At 47.0% G+C, this 23,731-nt stretch overlaps 1 protein-coding gene across 2 annotated transcripts in view; it reads left to right on the top strand.

The window, feature by feature from the left end:
- The window catches only part of ABCA2 (ATP binding cassette subfamily A member 2), a 102,391-nt gene that overhangs the window by 48,755 nt on the left and 29,905 nt on the right, over nt 1-23,731 (top strand). Inside the window, exons 13-28 of one of the 2 annotated variants that reach the window (XM_083485647.1) lie at nt 1,207-1,374; nt 2,826-2,922; nt 4,528-4,701; nt 5,731-5,833; nt 6,951-7,065; nt 10,549-10,739; nt 12,109-12,259; nt 13,035-13,239; nt 14,025-14,189; nt 14,801-14,981; nt 16,110-16,322; nt 17,194-17,390; nt 18,408-18,590; nt 19,814-19,998; nt 22,391-22,511; nt 23,130-23,420. In XM_083485647.1, the coding sequence (XP_083341773.1) occupies nt 1,207-1,374; nt 2,826-2,922; nt 4,528-4,701; nt 5,731-5,833; nt 6,951-7,065; nt 10,549-10,739; nt 12,109-12,259; nt 13,035-13,239; nt 14,025-14,189; nt 14,801-14,981; nt 16,110-16,322; nt 17,194-17,390; nt 18,408-18,590; nt 19,814-19,998; nt 22,391-22,511; nt 23,130-23,420 (2,740 nt within the window). The remainder of the gene's footprint in view (nt 1-1,206; nt 1,375-2,825; nt 2,923-4,527; nt 4,702-5,730; nt 5,834-6,950; nt 7,066-10,548; nt 10,740-12,108; nt 12,260-13,034; nt 13,240-14,024; nt 14,190-14,800; nt 14,982-16,109; nt 16,323-17,193; nt 17,391-18,407; nt 18,591-19,813; nt 19,999-22,390; nt 22,512-23,129; nt 23,421-23,731) is intronic. The other variant, XM_083485648.1, reaches the window with a different exon arrangement.

The following is a 23,731-nucleotide window of genomic DNA, read 5'->3' as shown; positions in this document are numbered from 1 at the left end:
TGTACCCACTCCACAGCTGGAGCAACAACGTTTAAAAAGGGCTAGACCCAGATGAGAGGACAGAGCAGCTCAGGGGGAAGAGTGATGCAAGCACTGCTGCGGTCCCAGGATTCTGGTGCAGCTTGTAGAAAAAGGTGCTTCCTCCAGGGTCTGCATAGGTTTTATCACTGCAGCCACAGGCAGGTCTGTGAAGGGGCTGGTTTGTCCTCCCTGCGTGTGTTTCTGTTCAGCCTGCTCCCACTTTCTGAATCCAGTCCTGGGATATCTGGGAAACCTTCTGGCGCTCAGTTGCATTTCAGACAGTTAAAAGGAAAAGTTGCCACCAACCAATCAGAGTAGACCCATTGAAATAAATGGATCTTAATTATACACGTAAAACTCAGTGGGTGGAACTAATGTTGGAATGTACCCTGAGCTACTAATTTGACTTCTGCAGATTCCAAGCTCCTCTATGTTGCCAGGAGCATTGGAAGCTGCTTTCAACCAGGGCAAACTATTTGCTCTTTTAGCCCTGTTTTAACACTTATCTGGCAGAGGCCCTTCAGGGTCTCAGGAAACGAAAGACCTTTGTCTCCAACTTGCTGCTCAGTCCTTGTCACTGGAGAAGCCAGGAATTGAACCTGCGACCTTCTGCTTGCCAAGCATCTGCTCTGCTCTGTTGAGCTACAGTCCTTCTCCAATAGAATCTCTTCTGAGACACCAGATGATGGACTCCAAGTACCTGCAGGGAGTCTCTCCCCAAAGGATGCTACTGTTGGAGCCTCTACAGGGATTGGGCTTCATGCTGTGCTTCTGAGTGTAGCAGGGGTGAATGGGAGCACCAAAAATGCAAGTGGAGCCCATGGCAGTGCTTCTCATAAGCCCCCTGGTCAACCAATGAAGCTCTGCTTCCTGTGCTGTCATTTCTAGAGGCCAGGTTGTCCTCTGCTAGGAGCAGGGCCTCCTCTGCAGTGTCACCAGAACTAAAGGATCAATTCTCATCCCACAATGGCACGTGTGTGTATGTGCAAGCACCAAAGTCTAAGAAGCATGCTGCTCTGCATCTACATCATACTTGTCCAGATGTTGTTGGACAGCAATTCCCACCACCCCATTGGCAGTGCTGGCTTGGGGCTGGTGGGAATTATAGTCCAACAGGACCAGAGTGGCAAAGGCTGGCCTAGAGGTGGAAGCTCCTCATCCCCCCTTTCCTTCCGTTACCCGCAGATCGCTGCAGATCTTCGCAAGCACCCCGAAATCCTGAACGTGTCGGATGGTGACCTGCTTCACAACTTCTTGGACAGTAACTTCTCTTTGCCCAACGCCAGTGTGCTCCTGCAGCAGCTGGACACCATTGACAATGCAGCCTGTGGCTGGATTCAGTTCATGTCCAAGGTGAGTGTCCCTGCTGCCCTCTTGGGAGGAGAGAGAAATGGCAGGAACTCAGGGGGCTCATGGAACCCACTTCTTCCAGATTCCGCTCTGGACCTTGAAGTTCTGCTTAACCAGAGCAGTACCTAGAAGTGTTAGAACCCAGGGGCTTTCAATAGATAAATAATTTTTAGGACTAAAATCTCCCTTGCTTTTCATTTTTAAACTTTAACAGACTGACTTCTCAGAAATTGCACAACTAAAAAACAACAACCTGGTGGCTGTTTATCCAGTACACAGACAAAGAGTCTACAAGACAGAGGCAGTACCTGCCACATTCCACAATAGATTATTGTGTTAACATTTCCACATCAGCAAATTCCAGGCTCTCTCCACCTCAGCACTCATACAAACTGTACTATTGTTATTTAGAATTGTAATATGCCTTCAGATTGGGCAAAAGGGTTGGCGGGTGGAACATTTGTCATTTTTCTCTTTTAAACACATAACTCAAATGTACTTTTTTCTTTTTTTGCAACTGTAAAACTCAGCAGATATATTTCTTAAATGTTTTTTTAATACTATTAAATACCAGAAATAGAGCGTTTATTTCTCCATTTAAAAAAAGAAGAGTGGGTTTTTTTTCCCTTTATCAAATGATCAAAGTGAGGGAGCATGCATACCATTCCTTACCAACATTGCAAAATCCATTGTTCCTGCCAGCATTCAAACAGGCTGGAACTGAAGAAATACTGGAAAGTTGGAAGAGCAGCAGAGTGGGACTGAGGCAGTCAACCATAGAAATGTAGAATCGGAAGGGACCCCAAGGGTCATCTAGTCCAACCCCCTGCAATGCTGGAATCTTGCCCAACGTGGGGATCAAACCCACAGCCCTGAGATTCTTGCTGTACCAACTGAGTATCCCACGTACCTCAAGCTGGATCCACGTAGCCTGGTCCCCAGTTTCTCTTGCGCTATCTACTCTCCAAGGCAGCCACACACCTGAGATTGTCACTTGTTAGGAGAATGGAGGTTCTACATTATAGAAGCCACTAGGAGATTTTCAAAAATGCTTTATACAGTGGTACCTCAGGTTATGTACTTAATTCGTTCCGGTGGTCCGTTGTTTTTTTTTAAAAAAAATAATTTTTATTATCCGGTGGTCCGTTCTTAACCTGAAACGGTTCTTAACCTGAAGCACCACTTTAGCTAATGGGGCCTCCCGCTGCCACCGCACTGCTGCTGCACGATTTCTGTTCTCATTCTGAAGCAAAGTTCTTAACCCGAGGTACTATTTCTGGGTTAACGAAGTCTGTAACCTGAAGTGTATGTAACCCGAGGTACCACTGTATATTGTTTATAAATGCTTTAAAATAAATAAACCCACGACAGAAGCAGGGCTTTAAGATGAGAGGATGTCTGCAGTTCTAGGCTGCTTTCCCTGATGAAATCTCTCTCTTTTTTCCCACCACCAGGTCAGCGTGGACATCTTTAAGGGCTTTCCAGATGAGGAGAGCATTGTCAACTACACTCTCAATCAAGCCTACCAAGACAACGTCACTGTTTTTGCCAGTAAGCTTCCTTTTTTAAAAAAAAACATTTTATTAATTTCCGAAAAATAACAAAAACAAAAAAGGAAATAACACCACAAACCAATTTTTGAACCATAATTTTCTGGTTGAAAATTCCCCCTCTTGGTTCCATTATTTAATCCTTGTTCATGCACATCCATAAAACTTTATATTCTTAACAAGCCAATTTTTAAACCTTATTCATCTTTTTACAAATGGGAGTTTTAAAAGTTACACTAATGTAGAAGTCTATACACAAAGCTTGAAGAATATGCAGTAACCTTTACCCCTTCTTCTTGGGTTTCAAATTAGCTAATTTGTCCTGCATATCAATAATTGATTTTGCCAGTCTTCTTCTTCTCTGGCGGAGGTTTCTTCCTTCTTAGGAGCTAGCTGGTCTTGGCCTGGGCCAGTAAGCTTCCATCCCCTCTGCATCTGTTCAGACAGGGCCCAGACTGGTGCTTAGACCACTACTGCTTTTTGCCTGACCTGCTACTCTGGAGGCAGCTCCCAGAACTGTATAGGTATACTCTTGCACACATTACTCTTATTTTGTATAGTTGTGCAAAAAAAATTTAATTGGACTTTGCATATTTTATACCTTCTTTGCTATCCTGAGTGAAACATGGATGACTGCAAATATTTTTCACCCAACAGGCATTGGTTGCCTGCACACTTTCCATCTTATCATTGGGATTAAAAATTATGGGTTTAAGGGCTAGAATCTTGATTTTTCTTACAAAAACAGTAAGTTCTGTGTCCAACACCATATTCTGTGTTTTTCCTCGGCTCCTGCAAAGATCACAAGCCCTTGTTTTGAAGCAAAATTCACGCAGAATTTCAAGCCATTAGGACTAGAAACCTGACATTCTAAGCAATTTGCACCCTGGTCCAGTTGCTGGAAAACCACAGTGGGAGAGAAGGCTGTTACACTCATGCCCTACTGGGATCCAGGTGGCCACTGTGAGACACAGGTTGCTGTCTGAGATGGGCCTTTGGTCTGATGCAGCAGCCTGGCCCATCTCATGTACCATGCAGCCTAGGACCCACGTACCTACAGGACCGCCTCTCCTGATATGCCCCGCGGAGGACCTTAAGGTCCACAAATAACAATACTTTGGAGGTCCCAAATCGCAAGGAGGTTAGATTGGTTTCAACTAGGGCCAGGGCCTTTTCAGCACTGGCCCCTAAGTGGTGGAATGCTCTGTCACAAGAGACTAGGGCCCTGCGGGACTTGACATCTTTCCGCAGGGCCTGCAAGACAGAGCTGTTCCGCCTGGCCTTTGGTTTGGACTCGGTCTGACCCTTCTGTTTCCCTCCCCTTATGGTCTTGATTTATCAGCTACTTTGAAATGAGACTGCATTTTAAATTGCATTTTAACCTGTATTTTAAATTGGTTTCCCCCCGTCTTCCCCCCCCCCCATTATGTTTTTACTGTGGTTTTATTGTTGTTAGCCGTCCTGAGCCTGGCTCTGGCCGGGGAGGGCATGGTATAAATAAAAGTTATTATTATTATTATATTAGTCTGGTCAGATATATCACTGCTGGATTTTTGTGGCTCTTATTATGCATTGTTTTCTGTCCTGTCATCTCCCCCCCATAAAGGTGTGATCTTCCAAACAAACAAGGATGGCACCCTCCCTCCTCACGTCATGTACAAGATCCGGCAAAATTCCAGCTTCACGGAAAAGACCAATGAGATCCGCCGTGCGTATTGGCGGCCTGGCCCAAACACCGGGGGCCGTTTCTACTTCCTTTACGGCTTTGTCTGGATCCAGGGTAAGCACATTCCCAGCCTCCCTATTTCCCCTTCCCATCCATCCTTGGGCTGCAGATATGCCCCGTTCTCTCCTCTGTCCTCAAGCAAGGCAGCTTCTCATTAGATCATATGCCCTGTGCGTGCGGCTGCAAGGTGATGGTGGCGATTTATATCTCACCCTTCCTCCCAAAGGAGGTCTCAGGGCAGCAAGCCCATCACTAATAAAATATAGCTTAAGAACTGATTTATTTATTATTGCATTTATAGTCCACAATTTTCTCGTAGGGAGTTCAAGATGACGTACATAGGTATTCTTCCCCTCCTCGCGGCTAATAATTTCAGGGTTGCCAGGAGCAAACCTTTTGGACATCAAATGCCCGACTCAACACAGATTTTTTAGTTTTTTTCCTGAATAATGAGGGTGACAGACTCACTTGGGGAGGGCATTTCAGAAACAGGGAGCCGCCACCAAGAAGGCCCTGCCATGGATCATTGGCAACCTGAAAACGCCCAGTGGCAGGACCACCAACAGGACCTCCACTGCTGCCTATAAATCAACAGGAGGGACTGGCTCACTGAAGCTTTGCTTTGTACTCTGCACCTTGAAGAGGCAGTCCACTTCTCTGGGCCAGCTGCAGTGCAGACTGCCTTTGTCAGCAGCAGAAGTAGCCACGGTGGAAATGGCAAAACAGAAAACACAACATTTTTGGATGTGGTCAAGTTTATGTGATGGTTGGACCACAGCCTCAAGAGGCAAATGCAGAGGGTCAGGTGAAGCTGCATTGGCCCCTTGACACCACCTGGCCCCAACTGAGCCCCTCCTTGCAATATTGCCCACTAGCCATCTGCAGTGGTGTGGCTTTATGCCAGCAGACCAGCAGCTCCTGCCCCCTGGCCAAGTGGCCACAATGATGGTCTCCCTGCCTGAATCCCCTGGGTGCCAGGACCCCTTCCATGTCTTAAGTATGGCTGGTATGAGGTGACAGCTGAGAGATGGCGTGAGCAAAGTGGGTGACAGATATTTGGGGTCTTTCTCTCTCCCTCGCTAGATATGATGGAGCGAGCCATCATCAACACCTTCGTAGGCCATGATGTGGTTGAACCCGGAAACTACGTGCAGATGTTTCCATACCCATGCTACACCCGTGATGAGTGAGTCCTTAGAAGTGTGTTTGTGTGTGAGCAAAAGAGACAGAGAAGTCCGTTTTGTTTTGTTTTATGTTTATTCTGGCCTCTTAACAGAAAGAGACAAATCTCAAACTTCCCCCTTGCCATCCCATCAGAGATGGCCTTTTGGTCTTTCCAGGGCAGGGTGTGTGTGTCGGTGTGTGATCTCTGAATAGTTGGTTCTGTATGTACAAGGGGAACGGTCCAGATCGCCCTCTATTGGCAGAAGGGCCAAAGCAAAGTTTGGGTCCAGTGGTTGACCAATAATGTTGGAAACAATGTCATAAATGTCTCATACTCTCACTATCAAGGTATGGGGGTCCCTCTCTTCTTACGGCACTGGGATGAAGTTGCAAGGGTGATACTAGAGGTCCTCTTATCCCAAGGTCAAACTGCAGCCTAACTTTCTTCCTAACTTTGGGAGAAACTTTGAGTAGAGTCAGGAGGCTGTGTTACCCTGAGGGCAAAGTCATAAGCTTCTGCTGCTGGCTTGACTATAGCTTTCCTATTATTATTATTATTATTATTATTATTATTATTATTATTATTATTATTATTTATTTTGCTATTATTAAACCGCCCTTCACTTTAAGGTCCCAGGGTGGGGTATAACACTAAAATACAATATAAGAAACAGTTTAAAACAGCTCACAATCAACAAAATAAGATAGGCTCTAAAAATATGCACCCCTCAAATATCAAAGGCCAGGTTAAAGAGCTGCATCTTCAGCATTCTCCAGAAGCTGTGCAATGACGGTTCCAGATGCACCTCCATGGAGAGAGTTCCGCAGATTAGGAACTGCTACAGAGAAGACCCTCTCCTGACCTACTGCTACCCTCAAAATTCAGAGGGGAGTACAAAAACCAAGAGGGCCCTTACTGCCAATCTTAGCACCTGAAGGGTCTGTAGGGAAGGAGGCAGAATTTCATTGACCAACAGGATACCTTGAGGACCCTTTTCCTGCTTTTATGTGTCAGGCTTTACCAGCCTGGTTCCCTCCAAAAGTTTTGGAGAGCAACTCCCAGTAGCCCCAGAGAAGGTACCCAGTTGGTGAAACCTGTGGTAGGTTACTCTCCCCCTTCTTCTTCTTCCTCCCTGCAGCTTTCTGTTCGTCATTGAGCACATGATGCCCCTCTGCATGGTCATCTCCTGGGTCTACTCAGTAGCAATGATGATTCAGCATATTGTGGCAGAGAAGGAGCACCGCTTGAAAGAGGTATGCACACGGGGCTTGTTTCTCTGGTGGGTGGGCTGTGCCTTTTGCCAGGGCCTGGCCCCAATGGTAGCCGTAGCGGCTAATACTGAGCTTACATGTTCAGAAGCAGTGTACCTTAGTCCACCAGATGCTGCGGGCAGTTGCCTTCACTCCCTCCTTGTGGTCTTCCAGGTAGCATCTGGCTGGCCAGTGTGGAAAGCTGCGTGCTAGGCTCAGTGAGTGTTTTGGTCTGATCCTGCTCAGCTGTTGTATTATTTCCTATCTGCTCCAATATTAAAAAAACATATATGACACCCCCCTCCACAGGTATCATATAAATTATTGTTATCAATCCACATGTCCAGCATATAATGTCCTAGGACCAGCACAAAGGCTTTTCCTTATCCATCACAGATAATGTCCTAGGACCAGCACAAAGGCTTTTCCTTATCCATCACAGATAATGTCCTAGGACCAGCACAAAGGCTTTTCCTTATCCATCACAGATAGCTGTTCCGAGAGAAGAATATAATTCAAGACGTACTCTTCAGGATAGCGTTTTCTGCAAAGATGCTTGGGAGAGTTTATACAGTTTCATTTATATATTGAATAAATGGCCACTATATTGCTTAAAACCTGTCCATATTTTCCCATTCCATGAATCACTTCTAAGCTATGAGTTATTTTCTCATCAATAGCCAATCTTATTTAGGCATTCCATAAACACATCAGGGGCTGAGAAATCCACAGGGCACAAAATTACTTTGGATGCTTCTGAGGAAACCAGTCCCCAAAATGCTTGTTTTCGTGTGGACACGGGTTAAACTGCATCAGATCCCCACAGTTGGCTTTAGCCAAAGTGGACTTGCTTCCTTTTGGCTTCTATCAGGGATGCAGAAGAGTAGAGAACAACTCCCCAATTAGCCAGTACAAGCCTTGGCTGACTGAGCAAATGGAATCCCCTGCCCTCCCTCCCGCTGCCCCGACTGAGTTTCCAGGCCTGGTTCCTGGCACTAAAATCATTCTGAGCATCTCTGTCTTTCTCTCTGACCTATTCTTCAGCACCATGCCCACCTCTCTACCAGGACCCTTGCCTGCAAGAATGTCGCAGCCTGTGCCAAAACCCACCTGCAAGCAGCTTCTCTGTTCCTTATCCTGTGTGTTAGCAATACCACTCTCTTGGGCAGTTGCTTATCCTTAGATAACACCTAAGTTTAAAATATTGCAAGAAAGAGGAAGAAGAGAGGGCATAAAATTTTAGGCCAATTCCTTAATAAAGGAGGATCTGTTGTTAAGTACTTTTGTGTTGTTGTTGTTGTTGTTGTTGTTAAATCATTTTTATTAGTTTTCCAATAAAAACATCCAGTTAACATATCAAATCGTAATCCAATTAAAATAAAAAACTAAATTAAAAAAGACCAAATTATCATTCAAATTATAATTATTAATTTTTCAGGGCTTCCCATAGTCTGGACCTTGAAGCATATCGTCAAATCTCAATCCTGCCTCTCCTCATTGTTTCCATGTTTTCCACATCTCGATTTTAACGCTTTAAAGTTCTCCGTCTCTATGATTCTCAATCATGTCAGACACCATATATTCTTTCATCCATCGAGTACAGCTTTATTTGTATATATATCTTTTTTCAACTGTCTTTTTGCCAGCTCCATTCCAGTCCAGGCTGTTATCCAACTCTGTTATCTAAAGTTTCTGAAGTTTGATGACGCAGCAACTCCCAAATCTTTAATCCTTCCAATCCGGGCTGTTGTCCAAACCTCCTTTTGAGCTTTCATGTTAACATAAAAGTGGTTTTCTCATAAGGATGTGTTTTTTAAAAGAAAAAAAGAAATCCTGCAACTTAAGACAGCAGAATAAATAGCACCATCTAAACAGACCTGTGAAATTGTGGAAGCCTTGGGCTACAGAGAGACAGTAGTAGGTTGTTGCTTTTCCCAGGGGCAGTTTGGAAGGATTGCTCTTTGCAGTGTGGGCCCTCCTCCCACTCTTGTCTCTGGAGAAGCATATTTGGCAGGACTCTCATCTTCTGAACCAGGGAGGGTGGGTACCAGGGGTCCTTCAGCATCTTCCTTCATCCCTGACCATTGGCCATGCATGCAGGGGGTGGGGATGGGAGCCCAACAGCAGCTGATGGGCCTCAGAAATCCTGCACCTCTGTTTTCAAGCCACTGTCAGTGCCCCCAAATAACTCTTGGAGCAGTAAGTTCAAGCAGGTTCTCTGTGGCTGGCAGTGAAAACATCCATCGAGGTTGGTTTGTTTTTGCAGTATATATGTCCTATTTTTATGGCAAATGCCAACTCAGCTGTGCTCCAGCAGAACATCCCGTCTCCTGCTAACGAACTGCTGAGCTCAGCCACTGGAAGAGAAAAGTAGGTGAGATCAAGAAGAGGGAGGTGGCAGACACGGACGCAGGTGGTCAGTATAACAAATGGTAGGTTAATGGCCTAGATTAGGCTTTCTAGACAGCATTTCCCTTGGGATGGCAGAGCAAGACTGAGCTGCAAATGCAATGCTGTGGCTTACAAATCTTGCTTCCTCCTGGCTGAGAAAGTCAGGGATGCCTCGCTGGTGATAGCAGCACTCAGCACTTGCTTCACAGATGTTACATGTCTGTTCCTGCAGCAGCCCTGGTCAGTATTACTATTCCCATATTACCTATCTGGGGGACTAAGGTTAAACAGAGCTGCTAGCCTAAGTGTGGCTCTGCCTCCTTCGTGAGGAGAGAGTCTTCCTTCTTCAAATGCTCTCATGTGGCACCTACTCTAATCTCACTTCGGCATCCAGCAAAAACCTTCTTATTCTCCTAGGCTTTAAAACAACCAAGCAAACAAAACTGCTTAAAGCCACCATGGGAGTTGTGTGTTTATCTGTTGTGCGGTTATTTATCATCTTTTTCTTGCTGTTTTTCTGTTTCTTAAGTCTCTTTATTACATATAACTGTAATAAATGAATAGTTATATGATATATCTCAACTCTCTTCCAAGGAGTTCAAGGTGGTATACAAGGTTCTGTCCCCATATTATCTTCACAGCAACTCTGTGAAGTAGATTAGGCTGATGAGAGAGTGATTGGCTCAGGGTCACCCAGCAAACTTCAAGATTAAGCAGGAATTTGAATCCTGGTCTGCCAGGTCCTAATCCCAACCCTCTTAACCACTCACACCATGCGGGTTGATTTGGAATCAGCGCTCCCTGGTGGTGAATATACATGCCTGCTGCCACATAACTGGAAGGTGCAGAAAGTGGCATGCAAGAATTAGAATGCCTAAGCAGAATAATAAAGTAAAAATCCAAATTATAATAAATTCAGTTAAATACCAATATTGCAAAAAATAACTGCTCTGGTATTGCACACATATTGTGTGTGCGCAGTACATGCTGTGTTTCACTAAACAGGAAAGGAAGATAAATGGTGGCCGTGGCTCCTGTCTAGGGGCCATGGAAGCTGCCCTCTGGGGCTGACGCTGTTACCTTTCTTCCTCACAGGTGATGAAAATGATGGGGCTGAACAACGCGGTTCATTGGGTGGCCTGGTTTATCACAGGGTTTGTCCAGCTTTCCATCTCAGTCACGGCGCTGACTGCCATTCTCAAGTACGGGAAGGTTCTGATGCACAGTGACGTCTTCATAATTTGGCTCTTCCTTGCCATCTATGCTGTGGCCACCATCATGTTCTGGTGAGTTAAGGGAGGGAAGGAGAGCAGAGGCGGAGGGTGAAAAATAGATTTGAACAGGAGGCTTCCTGATTCACAGTTGTGTTTCTCATGTGGGCAATGGGACATGACCAGGTGGGTCGTTTTCTACCACTTGCTTGAAGGAGGCAGAAAAACGACCAGATGTGGGCTCCTCCCCTACCTTGGGGGCTCAGATCGTTTTTCTGCCTCGCTTGATGCTGGACCTGTTTCTTCTACCACTCTTCTGGCCTTAGTAATAAAAATCCCTATGCATTTAAAAACTAGCAGACTAGGAAGAAGGTGATGTGCTAGTTTTCTATAGGCAGGTGTGGTTTTTCTTATGAGGTATGAAGAAGCTTTTAGGCATGAAAGTCCCATGCACAGTCAAAAAGTGATGTGGTCCAGGCACCTCAATAAGAACGAGGCCTCTCCCAGTACGCCACACTTGTTCTCAACCCTGTAACCCTGGTGAGGTTGATCAGGGCTGCTGATAGTTTAAGAAACTATGCTTCAGAGATCTTCATACAGCCCTTTGACATAATATGTGAATGTGTGTGTATATATTCTGTGTGTGTGTGTGTGTGTGTGTGTGTGTGTGTGTGTGTACGTGTACGTACACACACACACAATTTGCACAAGTAACTTCTAAATTTTAAATTTTAATTGCACAAATTTATCCATGTCTTGAATTCACCCCATGGTTTGTTACGTCCCGGCGTGGCCACTATGGAGAGGCAGGGCTGGTGCCTCAAGTGGGTGACAGGAGCTCCAGGATTTCAGCTAGGCAACTCCAGTCAGGCCCCTTAACCTGGGCATGCAGGTGGAGAGTCCCTTTCTGCTGTCTTGGGCATCCTTTCTAAAAGTAGAATCAATGGCATCTTCCTTGGGACATCTCAGAGGTGTACCTAGGCTCCCTCACACCCTTGGCAATGAGATATATCAGCACCCCCCACCTTGCTCCTTCGCCAGAGGGGCCTGCATGTGTCGCCCACCCACCCAGAGCAGCAGGGGATTGGCCCAGGGAGTGCATGGACATTCAGGTGGGCTGACTCCTGGCCACACCGAGCCAGAGGGGAGAGGCATGATTTCCCAGGACCAACCTGACCAAGCCATAGTTATGCCCCTGGGGCACATGATGAGATCCAGCAAATGCCTAGCCTCACTTCCTTTTGAGGCCAGCCTCAGCAATCTCAGGTGCTCTGCTGTGCCACGCAGGGTGCTGGAACAGGGACGCAGCTTTGCCGCCCGTTCGGATGGCTTGGCTCGGCTTCTGTGGCTGGTGAACCATCCCTGAGGCTGTTCGCTTGCCATTTCCCCCCTTCAGTGGGAGAATGCAGATTTGTGTTGCATGCCCATCTCTTTCTTCCCTCAGCTTCCTGGTGTCAGTACTGTATTCCAAAGCCAAGCTGGCTTCGGCCTGTGGCGGCATCATCTACTTTCTCAGCTACGTCCCTTACATGTACGTTGCCATCCGGGAAGAGGTGGCGCATGACAAGATTACCGCATTTGAGAAGTGCATTGCTGTGAGTAGCTGATGTGGTAGCCTCCCAGATAGGGGTGGTGGCGATGGTGATAGCATCTGTGGTCATGTAACTTGCTGGCAGGCAACCAGGGGAAGGGAAAGTGAGGCACACATATTTATGCCTGACAGCCCCATATGTGCTGAGAATGCCTTTCTAGTTGCTGGCTAGATTCACAGGCCATTGTTTGCTATGCAGGACATCTTCCAATTCAGAGTATACAGGTGTTTGTTCCTGGCCAGCTTCCTTGTTTCTTAAGGAATTACTGTCCTGTTTTCCAAACCTGACCTTCAATCAGATTTTGATGCTGGCCCCAGTTATTTTGTTTATTGAGAACAGCTTTGCCATCATATTCTTTTTAATTGGTTTTCTAACTCTTACGATGGTGAGATTGAAATCTCTGTGGCAACTGCTGCTGAAACCTGCTGAAGAGTGGGACTGATCTGTATTTCCAAAAATTCCAGGCCAGGGTGGACTTCAGTGACCTCTTTACTCCCTCTCCAGAAGCATAAAGAGGAGGATTAATTATGCAGACATGTGCATGATTTATGCTGGCTTCCACTTTTCAGTGCTGGTGCAGAATTCTGACTATAGCGTGGGTGCAGCCTAGCACATCATATATCCAGGCTTAGCGGATGCCCCCTAACTCATTAATTGTTGTGAGTTACTATGAGCTCCAATTAGTTGTTGGGAAAGCAGCATGTAAATATTTAATCCAATAAAACCCTGCAGCATCTCTTTGTCTCTTCTCCCTCTTCCCTCCCCTGTTCTCCTCCAGTCTCTGATGTCCACCACTGCCTTTGGTCTGGGCTCTAAATATTTCGCCCTCTACGAGGTGGCTGGTGTGGGCATCCAGTGGCACACCTTCAGCCAGTCACCCGTGGAGGGGGATGACTTCAACCTTCTCCTTTCCATGATGATGTTGATCATTGACGCCGTAGTCTACGGGGTGCTGACATGGTACATTGAGGCTGTACACCCAGGTATGTGCAGGGGTGAGGGGTGGGGAGACCCGGTTTTGCTGGGTTGTCCAGCCTCCTGCTGAGAGGAGTGTTGAGATCTGTCAGTCTCCTACTGCCATTGACTTAGGCTAACATACAGGCTCACTTTCAAATCTTCCTCTGTTCATCCCATTTTATTGCATTTGCCCTCCACCATTTCCCCCCAAGGAGCTCAAAAAGGTGTGCATGGCCCCCCGCCCTCCCATTTTCCCCCCACACAACAATCCTGTGAGGTAGGGTAAAGGTAAAGGGACCCCTGACCATTAGGTCAGTCGTGGCCGACTCTGGGGTTGCGGCACTCATCTTGCTTTATTGGCCGAGGGAGCCAGCGTACAGCTTCTGGGTCATGTGGCCAACATGACTAAGCCGCTTCTGGTGAACCAGAGCAGCGCACAGAAACGCCATTTACCTTCCCGCTGGAGTGGTACCTATTTATCTACTTGCACTTGACATGCTTTCGAACTGCTAGGTTGGCAGGAGCTGGGACAGAGCAATGGGAGCTCACCCCATTGCGGGGATTTGAACCGCCAACCTTCTGATCGGCAAGCCCTAGGCTCTGTGGTTTAACTCACAGCGCCACTCACGTCCCATGTGAGGTAGGTTAGGCTGACCCAAAATCACCCAGTGAGCTTCACAGCTGAGAAGGGGTTTGAACCTGGTTCTTCTCCAGTCCTATTCTGGTCACATCTCCACATCATTCTGCAGCACACAGTTTCTGCCCCAATCCTAGCTCCAGTTTCATGCCAATTCTTCTTCCTTCCCTATAGGAATGTATGGACTTCCCAGGCCCTGGTACTTCCCCTTTCAGAAATCCTACTGGCTGGGAAATGGGCGCACAGAGACATGGGAGTGGACATGGCCCTGGTCACGAACCACCCGCCTGAGCGTCATGGAGGAAGACCAAGCTTGTGCCATGGAGAACAGGAGGCTGGGTGAGACAGAGAAGCAGAACTGCCCCATTGGATGTCTGGGGACAGCGTGGAAACATAGAATACAGTACAATCACAACCTCAACTTATGCAATTTAACTTGCATAGTTGAAGGCCCATCAGTTGAAATTGCACAAGCCAAATGTGTGCAGAGAACTTAAAAACCATTTCCATCCCAGGGAAACCTGGCGCTAAAGAGCTCTTAAGCTCTCCACCTTGCTTATAAAGCAAGGTCCTCTCAGCACACCAGTTCTGGAAGATTTTACAGAAACTCGGATCTCGCAAGAGCCCATGTGCTGAGTGGGCCTTGCCCAAATAAGCAAAGTGGAGAGCTCAAAAGCTTCAAAAAGTAAGGATGCTTGCTCAGGGGTGGTTCCAGGGCAGGGGGCTTTATGTGTTTTTCAATATACATATCATCCCTGAAACATAACCCCCACATAAAATGTGATCGTACTGTACCAGCATCTTCATAGGCTAGTATTTTTTTTAAAAATTTTTTTGTAGTTTCTATTTGCAAGCTTGCAACTCATGTTGGGGTGGTCTTAGCACTCTGTGTTTTGTGGCATGTTGGCTAGTAACCAGCACACACACCAACGTTTTGGCTTTGCATGCAGACGAGACTCGTGGGATTGAGGAGGAGCCGACCCACCTTCCACTGGTGGTTTGTGTGGACAAACTGACCAAGATCTACAAGACAGACAAGAAGTTGGCTTTGAACAAGCTGAGCCTCTACCTCTACGAGAACCAGGTGGTCTCTTTCCTGGGCCACAATGGAGCTGGCAAGACCACAACCATGTAAGTGGGTCAGCTTGGGTTTTGGTGGGCACCAAAATCACAAAACTGCAGGATGGCAGGGGCCGAGCGGTGGGGAGGGGGCAAAGTCCATCAGATACCTTGCTAAATCTGGGCAGATTCTGCCAGTGAGAAAGGAAACTGCCCCAATTATCTTTCTCCTCCAGAGACCCTTCACCAGCGTGGCTCATCTCTGCCCCTTGGCCTCCCTCTTCTCCTGCTTCAGCTTCTGCCTCTGATTCTGGACTCCTCTCTGCCACAGACTCTCACCTCTCACTAAACCCTGTTACCCCTTCAGCTTCCAATACTTGCCCTTCCCTCTTTTTTCTCCCTGTGACCACTCATTGTTGTCCTACCACCAATCCCTGGGCTCTAAGCCTTCCTCTGGTGGTTCCCCAGCTGGTTCCTGTTAGGGAACCATTCTGCCAGAAACAAGTAGAAAGGGTTCCAGAGTTTTCCTCTACATATGGGAGTGGCACTCTGAGCCTAATTAGCATCAGCTGGAAGTGCCAATAAGAAGAAGACCACTCAGCTTCGTTTTTGCAGACGCCTTATGGCAGATGTCTGACGAAAGAGTGCTGCCTGCAAAATCTGTTGAAGGACTGTTCTTGTAATTTACGACTAATTGCTGTTTATTTTAACCCTCGAAAATATCTTTGCTACCATAATGCTTGTACCCGGTCTGGGAATAACAGCTCTTGACCAAGACTTCACAGAGTTTGTGAGTCATCTTTAGAACAACTTTTGTTATTGTCCACTGCTTCCGGGAAGATTCCGGGACGTTTAAAAGAGGTTTTACCTAACCACCAGTATCTGTGCAGCAAAAGTGTGTGGACAGTAACCTCTAATAGTTCCTTCCACCACTCCTGCATCTAACCAGTCCATGACATGCAAATACCAATAATAACAACAATATTAACAGCAGTAGCCCTTTCCAGTCACCTCCCAAAGGCCTGTTGAAATAAAAAGGTCTTCACCTGCCGGCAGAAGGACAGCAAGGAGAGAGCCTGCCTAATTTATCAAATACAATGAAATGAAATGAATCACCTTGTGGCCCCTTCTCTTTGCTCCTGTGTTGATGGGCAGTAGGTGGGTGTGGCTTATGACGTCTCTCCCTCCCTTCCCTCTTAGGTCCATCCTGACAGGCCTCTTCCCTCCAACCTCTGGCTCGGCTACCATTTACGGCCACGACATCCGGACGGAGATGGATGAGATCCGGAAGAACCTGGGCATGTGCCCGCAGCACAACGTGCTTTTTGACAAGCTGACTGTGGAGGAGCACCTATGGTTCTACTCGCAGCTCAAGGGCATGGCAGAAGAGGAGATACGCAAGGAGATGGACAAGTAGGCAGGCTCAGCCCATCCCTCTCCTCCGCACCAGACACTTCCTCTGCAGTCAACAGACCATTATAACATTTTATAGCAATTAATATTTAATAAAAATTACACATTAATTCAATTAAAAATGACAATAATGCTAAGCAGTGTGTGTGTGTGTGTGTGTGTGGCAATCATGGATGGTCTAATGATAATGGCTGTATCCACAAACATTGCCACTTGCTCTGGGATTGGCTAATTGCAGCAGAGCGAGCCTAAGAGATTCAGCAGAGCAGTAAGGGAGGGAGTATGTAATGGGATATATATATAGACCTTAGAATTCCTATAAGAATAGATGACCCTTGGGATCCCTTCCAACTCTGCAATTCTATGATTCTATCTCATGTGTAGCAATCGACCTTGGCAGGGGAGCGAACCCCAATGGCTGGCAGGGGCAATGTCACATGGCTATGTAGATTGGGGTTGAAGACCTGCACATGCACCCAGAATTCAGAAATGGTGCGCATATGGTTAACCTCATCCTCAGGTTTCCAATAGTATTATTTGTACAACCCCAGACATTAATCCTGCCTGCCCCAACCCAGGTCCCTTGATGACGACGCAGATGTTTTGGCGTGCCATTCCCACCAGCCAGTTAGCGTGGCCATTTTGTAGTCTGAAACACCAGGTTAAGGGGCGGGGAGACACAAACCAGGTTGGGGTAGGCGCAATTAATCATACTTTGGGCTGGAGAGAGGGGAGGCCAGCGTTTGGGAGAGGGGCAAAGGGAATGCTATCCTCCTCTTATCCCTTTGTGGAGGAGCCCACAAAGTTCTAGGGTCGGACTTGGCCACTTTGGAAGACTAAACCACCCACCCATGTCATTGTGTTCCTCCAGGATGATTGAAGACCTGGAGCTGACCCACAAGTGCCACTCCCTGGTGCAGACGCTGTCAGGAGGGATGAAGAGGAAGTTGTCGGTGGCCATTGCCTTTGTCGGAGGGTCCCGGGCTGTCATCTTGGACGAGCCCACAGCTGGCGTAGACCCCTATGCACGGAGAGCTATTTGGGACCTCATTCTCAAATACAAACAAGGTAAGCAAGATAAATGGGTGCTGCCTCACTCTGCTGGGGCTTGACAGGGTGCACCAGCTACCAACCCACATCGTTTAAAGCCCTATGCAGCCTAGGACCCACATACCTACAAGACCGCCTCTCCTGGTACGCCCCGCGGAGGACCTTAAGGTCCACAAATGACAACACTTTGGAGGTCACAATTCACAAGGTGGTTAGATTGGCCTCAACTAGGCCCAGGGCCTTTTCAGTACTGGCCCCGACTTGGTGGAACACTCTGTCACAAGTCACAAGAGACTAGGGCCCTGCAGGACTTGACATCTTTCCGCAGGGCCTGCAAGACAGAGCTGTTCCACCTGGCCTTTGGTTTGGACTCAGTCTGACCCTTATGTTTCCCTCCCCTTACGGTTTTGATCCATGGGCTACTTTTAAAATGAGGCTGCATTTTAAATTGCATTTTAACCTGTATTTTAAATTGTTTTGTTGTCCCCACCCCCCATTATGTTTTTATTGTAATTTTACTGGTGTTAGCCACCCTGAGCCCGGTTCTGGCCAGGGAGGGCGGGGTATAAATAAAAATTATTATTATTATTATTATTATTATTATTATTATTTTATTTTGCCTTCCCTTGTTTCAGTTCGGCTGACCTTTCTGGAATTGGGGGGGGGGGGGGGAGCCAACACTGCAAAGCGGCTTGGCACTGCTTTAAATGCACAGTGTGAATGTGAGCCTTGGGGTGGACAACTAGTTCATCTTTGTGTCAATAAGGATCTTAGAGTCAATCTTAGAGTTGGAAGAGACCCTGAGGGTCACCTAGTCCAACCCCGTGCAGTTTAGGACTCTCAGCTAAAACATCCCTGACAGATGGCCGTCCAGCCTCTGCTTAAAAACCTCCAGCGAAGGTGAGTGCATGATGCAGAAGATTCTTTCCCCAGAACATTGTGGTTGAGTAATGTGTCCTTTTGTGAGGGGCTGTTGCCCTGTCCTTCGTGCCTCTGTGACAGCCCCTTTACCTAACCCTCACCCTTTTCCCACAGGAAGGACTATCCTCCTGTCCACGCACCACATGGATGAGGCTGACCTCCTGGGTGACCGCATCGCCATCATCTCTCATGGGAAGCTGAAGTGCTGCGGGTCCCCCCTCTTCCTGAAGAGCACCTACGGTGACGGGTACAAGCTTACCGTCGTTAAGAAGCAGTCGGACACCCGAGCCAATGCTGGTCAGTGTTGGGCGTCGTGGTTTCAGGGGCTCCAGGACCAGACAACTGTTCTCTGTTTAAAGAGCAGTTTGACTCTGCCCACCCTTGTTTGTTTGTGCTCAGTTTCTAATACTCTGGTGCAGACTGCCCCTGTACATGGAGGTTCCATATAGCGGTTTGCATCAATGGTTGTTGATAGGCTCCTCCTCCTCATCTTCCTGTCCCATATCTTTGTCTAGTTTCCACTTAAAGCCACCTCAGACGGAGGTCTTTATTGGACCACGCAAATCCCACAAGGCTTTTCTGTGTTGTGTGAGGAAGTACTTGTTTTTATCCTTCCTGATTTTATATGCCATTAGTTTTTTTTATTGGGTGACACTCCCCAACTATTCTGGGCCCACCAACCCATAAGGATGGAAAGCCATACTTGGGATGGTTAACTATCCCTAAATATAGGAAGCCTTCCTCTTTGGCCAGGTTTAATTGATTAGATGGAAGATGCAGTAAAAACCCAATGGCTGCTGCCCTTGTGACAACTGCTCTATCTAGCATGTCCATTTCTACTGTAGTTTCTGTCAAGGGGCTAGGAAAGGCCTGATACATCCCATCAAACACTCCCTCCCTTGCTGCTCTGCTGAGTCTCTTATGGTCACTCTGCTTCAGGGTCAACAACAGTGCAAGTGACAATGTTTTTTGATACAGCCGTTCGCATTAGAGAAAGGGAATAGAGAAGTTTTCTCCCTCCCTCATGACACTAGAACTTGTGGACATCAAATGAGGTTGAACGTTGGACGATTCATGTAGGAAGAAAGTACTTATTCATGCAGCACATCGTTATAAACTGTGGAACTCCCTCCTGTACAGGACAGTGATGGCCATCCAACTTGGATGACTTTAAAAGAGAATTGGACGAATTCATGGAGGAGGGCAATGTTATGAATGACTACTAGCCACAATGGCCCTGCTCTGCTTCCATGGTTTGAGGCAATAAGTGATTCTGAATCTGAGGGCTCCTGTGCTCATGTTTTGCTTGCGAGTTTCCCATTGAAGAATCTGCTTGACCACCATGAAAACAGGATGCTGGACTAAATGTGTCCCTAGCCAGATCCAACAGGCTATTCTTATGTGCTTATGATATGCATATGTGTATTTTTGTTAATGTTCCTGGTTGTAAACTGATATTAAAGTGACAGCAAATAAATTATCTTTTTCTCTTCTCTCCCGCCCCCCCCCTCTTTGTTTAGACTCTGGGCAGACCCACAGCTCTCCCTGCCAGTCTTCCATCAGCCCTTGCTCCGAAGCACGAGTCACACAGTTCATCAAGAAGTATGTTGCTTCCTGCCTCCTCATCTCTAACACCAACACAGAGCTCTCCTACATCCTCCCCAGTGAAGCAGTCAAGAAGGGCTGTTTCGAAAGGCTCTTCCAGGTACCAGGCAGTTGGTGAATAAACAAAAGGGGGGTGGACAGGACTGGTTGGCTGGCATCCATCTGTCTCATGAGACAATGGAGGAGTGCTCCTTTGGGGGTGAAGTCAAACTGTTGAAGAGTTACTGCGCCTGCTGTGGCTGTGGAGACTGATATGGGAGAGACGTGTTTTGTTGCAGCTGGGGCAGAGGAAAGCATCCGGTTGTGCTGCTGTGGATACACCATGGCATTTCGTCTCTCTATGCTCCTCCCAGTGGTCGTTCCTCCTCTGGACACTGCTGTGGATGCACGACCTGATTGTCTGTCTCCAGGCACTGTGGTCGTTTGCAAGCGATTCCTATATGGGGGGGGCATTAATGTTGCCAGCCTTCATGTCCCGTTTGCAGACATCTTTAAATTGGGGCCCAAAGGATTTGGTTTAAATTTTGGAACTGTAGTCACACCCTCAAAGGCCTGGGCATGTGAATTACAGGGCTTTGGCGGTTGTTTGGTAGGCACTTAAGAAATGTTTTAAAACAATAATGGATTGGTTTTCTTGTTTGCTTATTGCATAAAACCTAGATGCCGCTTGATTGCAAAAAAAAAGCGCCCCTCAAAGCATTTTTTTAAAGATAATAAAATTATCAATGAGAAAGATTAACTGCTATAAATCAAAGCTTTCAAAAAGTTAAAACAGTAGACTAGAAACAGAATTAAACTCACCTCAACTTTCTAAACATCTGGGTAGGCTTATTTTAACAAGAATGTTTTTAGTAGGAACCGAAAAAAGTACATACAGTGAAGGTGACTGATCTCTGTATTCCTGCGTTGTGATATCCACTCCTTTCTCCAGCAAACAGAAATTTGCCTTCGAGATTGCCTTGTCCCATGCCCACTCAACCACTTCCATCTGCAGAACCAGCACAGTTACAGTTCCCACATAATATTCAGTCCACACTTGCAAGAAATTGATCTTTTAGTGTCGCAGCACCCACACACTTCAGAACTCCCTGCCTGTTGACATCAGGCAGACTCCTCCACTGTACTTGTTTTTGGCACTCACTAACATCTTTTGTTTAGGCGAGTCTACCCAAATATGGGACGCGGGTGGTGCTGTGGGTAAAACCTCAGCACCTAGGACCTGCCGATCGCATGGTCGGCGGTTCGAATCCCCACAGCGGGGTGCGCTCCTGTCGTTCGGTCCCAGCGCCTGCCAACCTAGCAGTTCGAAAGCACTTCCGGGTGCAAGTAGATAAATAGGGACCGCTTACCAGCGGGAAGGTAAACGGCGTTCCGTGTGTTGCGCTGGCTCGCCAGATGCAGCTTGTCACGCTGGCCACGTGACCCGGAAGTGTCTGCGGACAGCGCTGGCTCCCAGCCTATAGAGTGAGATGAGCGCACAACCCTAGAGTCTGGCAAGACTGGCCCGTACGGGCAGTCGTACCTTTACCTTTACCCAAATATGCAGAACATTGTCATGTGTTTTAATTCAGTTTTCAGAGTATCAGTGATTTTAATGTTTTAAATAGATGTTTTTGACTGTTTTATTCTTTTTGTGAACTGCTTTACAAGCTGACTATGTGAACCCAATAATTAGGTCATGTGCAATAGCTCATCCCCTCTGTTACTCTCCCCAGCAACTGATACTCAGAGGTAGACTGGCTCTGAATGTGGAATATCTCTATAGCTATCATGACTAGGAGCCATTGATAGCCTTCTCATTTGTGATTCTTTTTTTAGCACTCAGTGCTTTTTTTTAGAAAAAAGGTGCCAGTTCTCACCATGAAGGTGTTAGAGTAAGTGCCCACCTTTAACACGGGGTGGGGGTGCATACCCTCAAGTACCCCCAGAAGAAGAAGAAGAAGCGCTGCTAGCAGCACCCTTTAAATCAGTGGCTATAAGCACGTCTTGGGGCTGTGAATTCCAAAAGGTAGTTGTGCATTGTCTAAAGAACAAGGAAGGCAAGATCAGGGCCTGCACCAGTCACACTTTCCCCTCTTTCTGAAGGCCAGCTGCTACCATATTGCATGTGGAAAGGAGCATCTGATGGCAGCCAACGCCTGCTTCAGTGTTCTCTTTTGTGAATGTGTGATGCCTGATGTATCTGTTGCATTTTTCCTAAATGTAGTTAGCTGATTTGGAAGACTCTAGTTGAAAAGCAGGATACGAATCTACTAAATGAATGAATGTGTAACTTCATTTTGCCCATCCCAACAGGACAGGCGTTCCACCAATAACATCATACCATGAGGATTTGACACGGGAACCTTGTGCCTGGGTGGTGAACTCAGAGAAGAATGCTCTTGGCTGATCCAGAATATTTTGACTATTAGCAGTGTGTGGTGTCTAGTGGAGGTTAAATGGACACACCTGTGTTGACTCCCCTCTGGTTTCCACCCATTCTGTTTCTTTAGCACCTGGAGCACAGTTTGGATGACCTAGACCTGACCAGTTTTGGGCTGATGGACACCACCCTGGAAGAGGTTTTCCTCAAGGTCTCAGAGGAAGACCAGTCTCTGGAGAACAGTGATGTCGGTAAGAATCATAGCATTGTAGAGTTGGAATAGACCCTGGGGGTCATCTCATCCAACCCCCTCAATGCAAAATCTCAACTAATGCATCCATGACAGATGGCCTCAAAACCTCTGCTTAAAAACCTCCAAGGAAGGACACAACCTCCCGAGGGAGAACGTTCCACTCTGAGAACATTAATCTTATTTTCTTATCTGGCTTTAGACTGAACCTCTTCATGTTTCAATGTCACATCCAAACACATACTGTGGACCTGTAATACCAAGTCTCCACCTGATGCTTTGCTTTGTTTTGTTGTAAAGCATTTCAGGTACTTTGTGAACTTAAGAAAGGTTTAAGAAAAAGGAACCTGCTCATTTTGAACAAACTGTAAAACCAAATAGAAAGGTTACTGAACTGTAGCTCATAAAATTGACTACGTACATACTGTTGGGCTCAAACCAAACCCTATTTTCCACTACTCCGCTGTAATCTGAGCTTTTTTGGTTGCTAATCCATCAGAACAAATTTTGTCTCTTAAGGGCAGGGGGGGAAGCGAGCGGTTGTCTTGAGAGCCTCTCTGGGCATTCTTCTGTGATTGCACTGAATAAATAACCTTCACTCTTTCTCCGTCCCTTACAGATGTGAAAGAGTCCCAAAAGGACAGCTTCCCTCTGCCCGACTCCCAACTGGGCCCCAAGGCTGAGGCTAACGGGGAACTCCTCCTAGGGGCAGAGACGCTCAAGAAGCCTGAGGCAGACCAGGGGAACCTGCGGGCCTGCTCCGAGCTCACCCAGTCTCAGACATCACTGCAGTCATCGTCCTCAGCCGGCTCTGTGAGAGGCGATGAAGGTGGGGCTTATTCGGAGTTCTATGGGGATTACTCTCCGTTGTTTGATAACCCGCAAGACCCTGATAACGCCAGTCTGCAAGGTTTGTAACACGTGAGAGACCTTGCGTGTTCCCCACCCCGGGAGGAGGGCACCGTGGTGTGGCGGGGTTGGGGTGGGGAAGAGATCCTACACTGTGGCTGCAGAGGTGTGAGGGGAGAATGTCTCACCTGGAAACCTTAAGGATTTGGGGCCGTGGGCTTAGAATCATAGAACCATAGAAGAGACCCCAAGGGTCATCCAGCCCAACCAGTGCAGGAATCTCGGCTAAAGCAATGGAATTTTCCAGTTAAAATTTCAGCAATATACATAACAGGCATTTTCCATTTCAGTGTCCATTAAACCAATTATACT

This window comes from Podarcis liolepis (genome assembly GCF_965112155.1).
Source record: "Podarcis liolepis genome assembly, chromosome: Z".
Taxonomy (NCBI): domain Eukaryota; kingdom Metazoa; phylum Chordata; class Lepidosauria; order Squamata; family Lacertidae; genus Podarcis; species Podarcis liolepis.
This window is presented reverse-complemented; position numbering and strand designations above follow the sequence as displayed.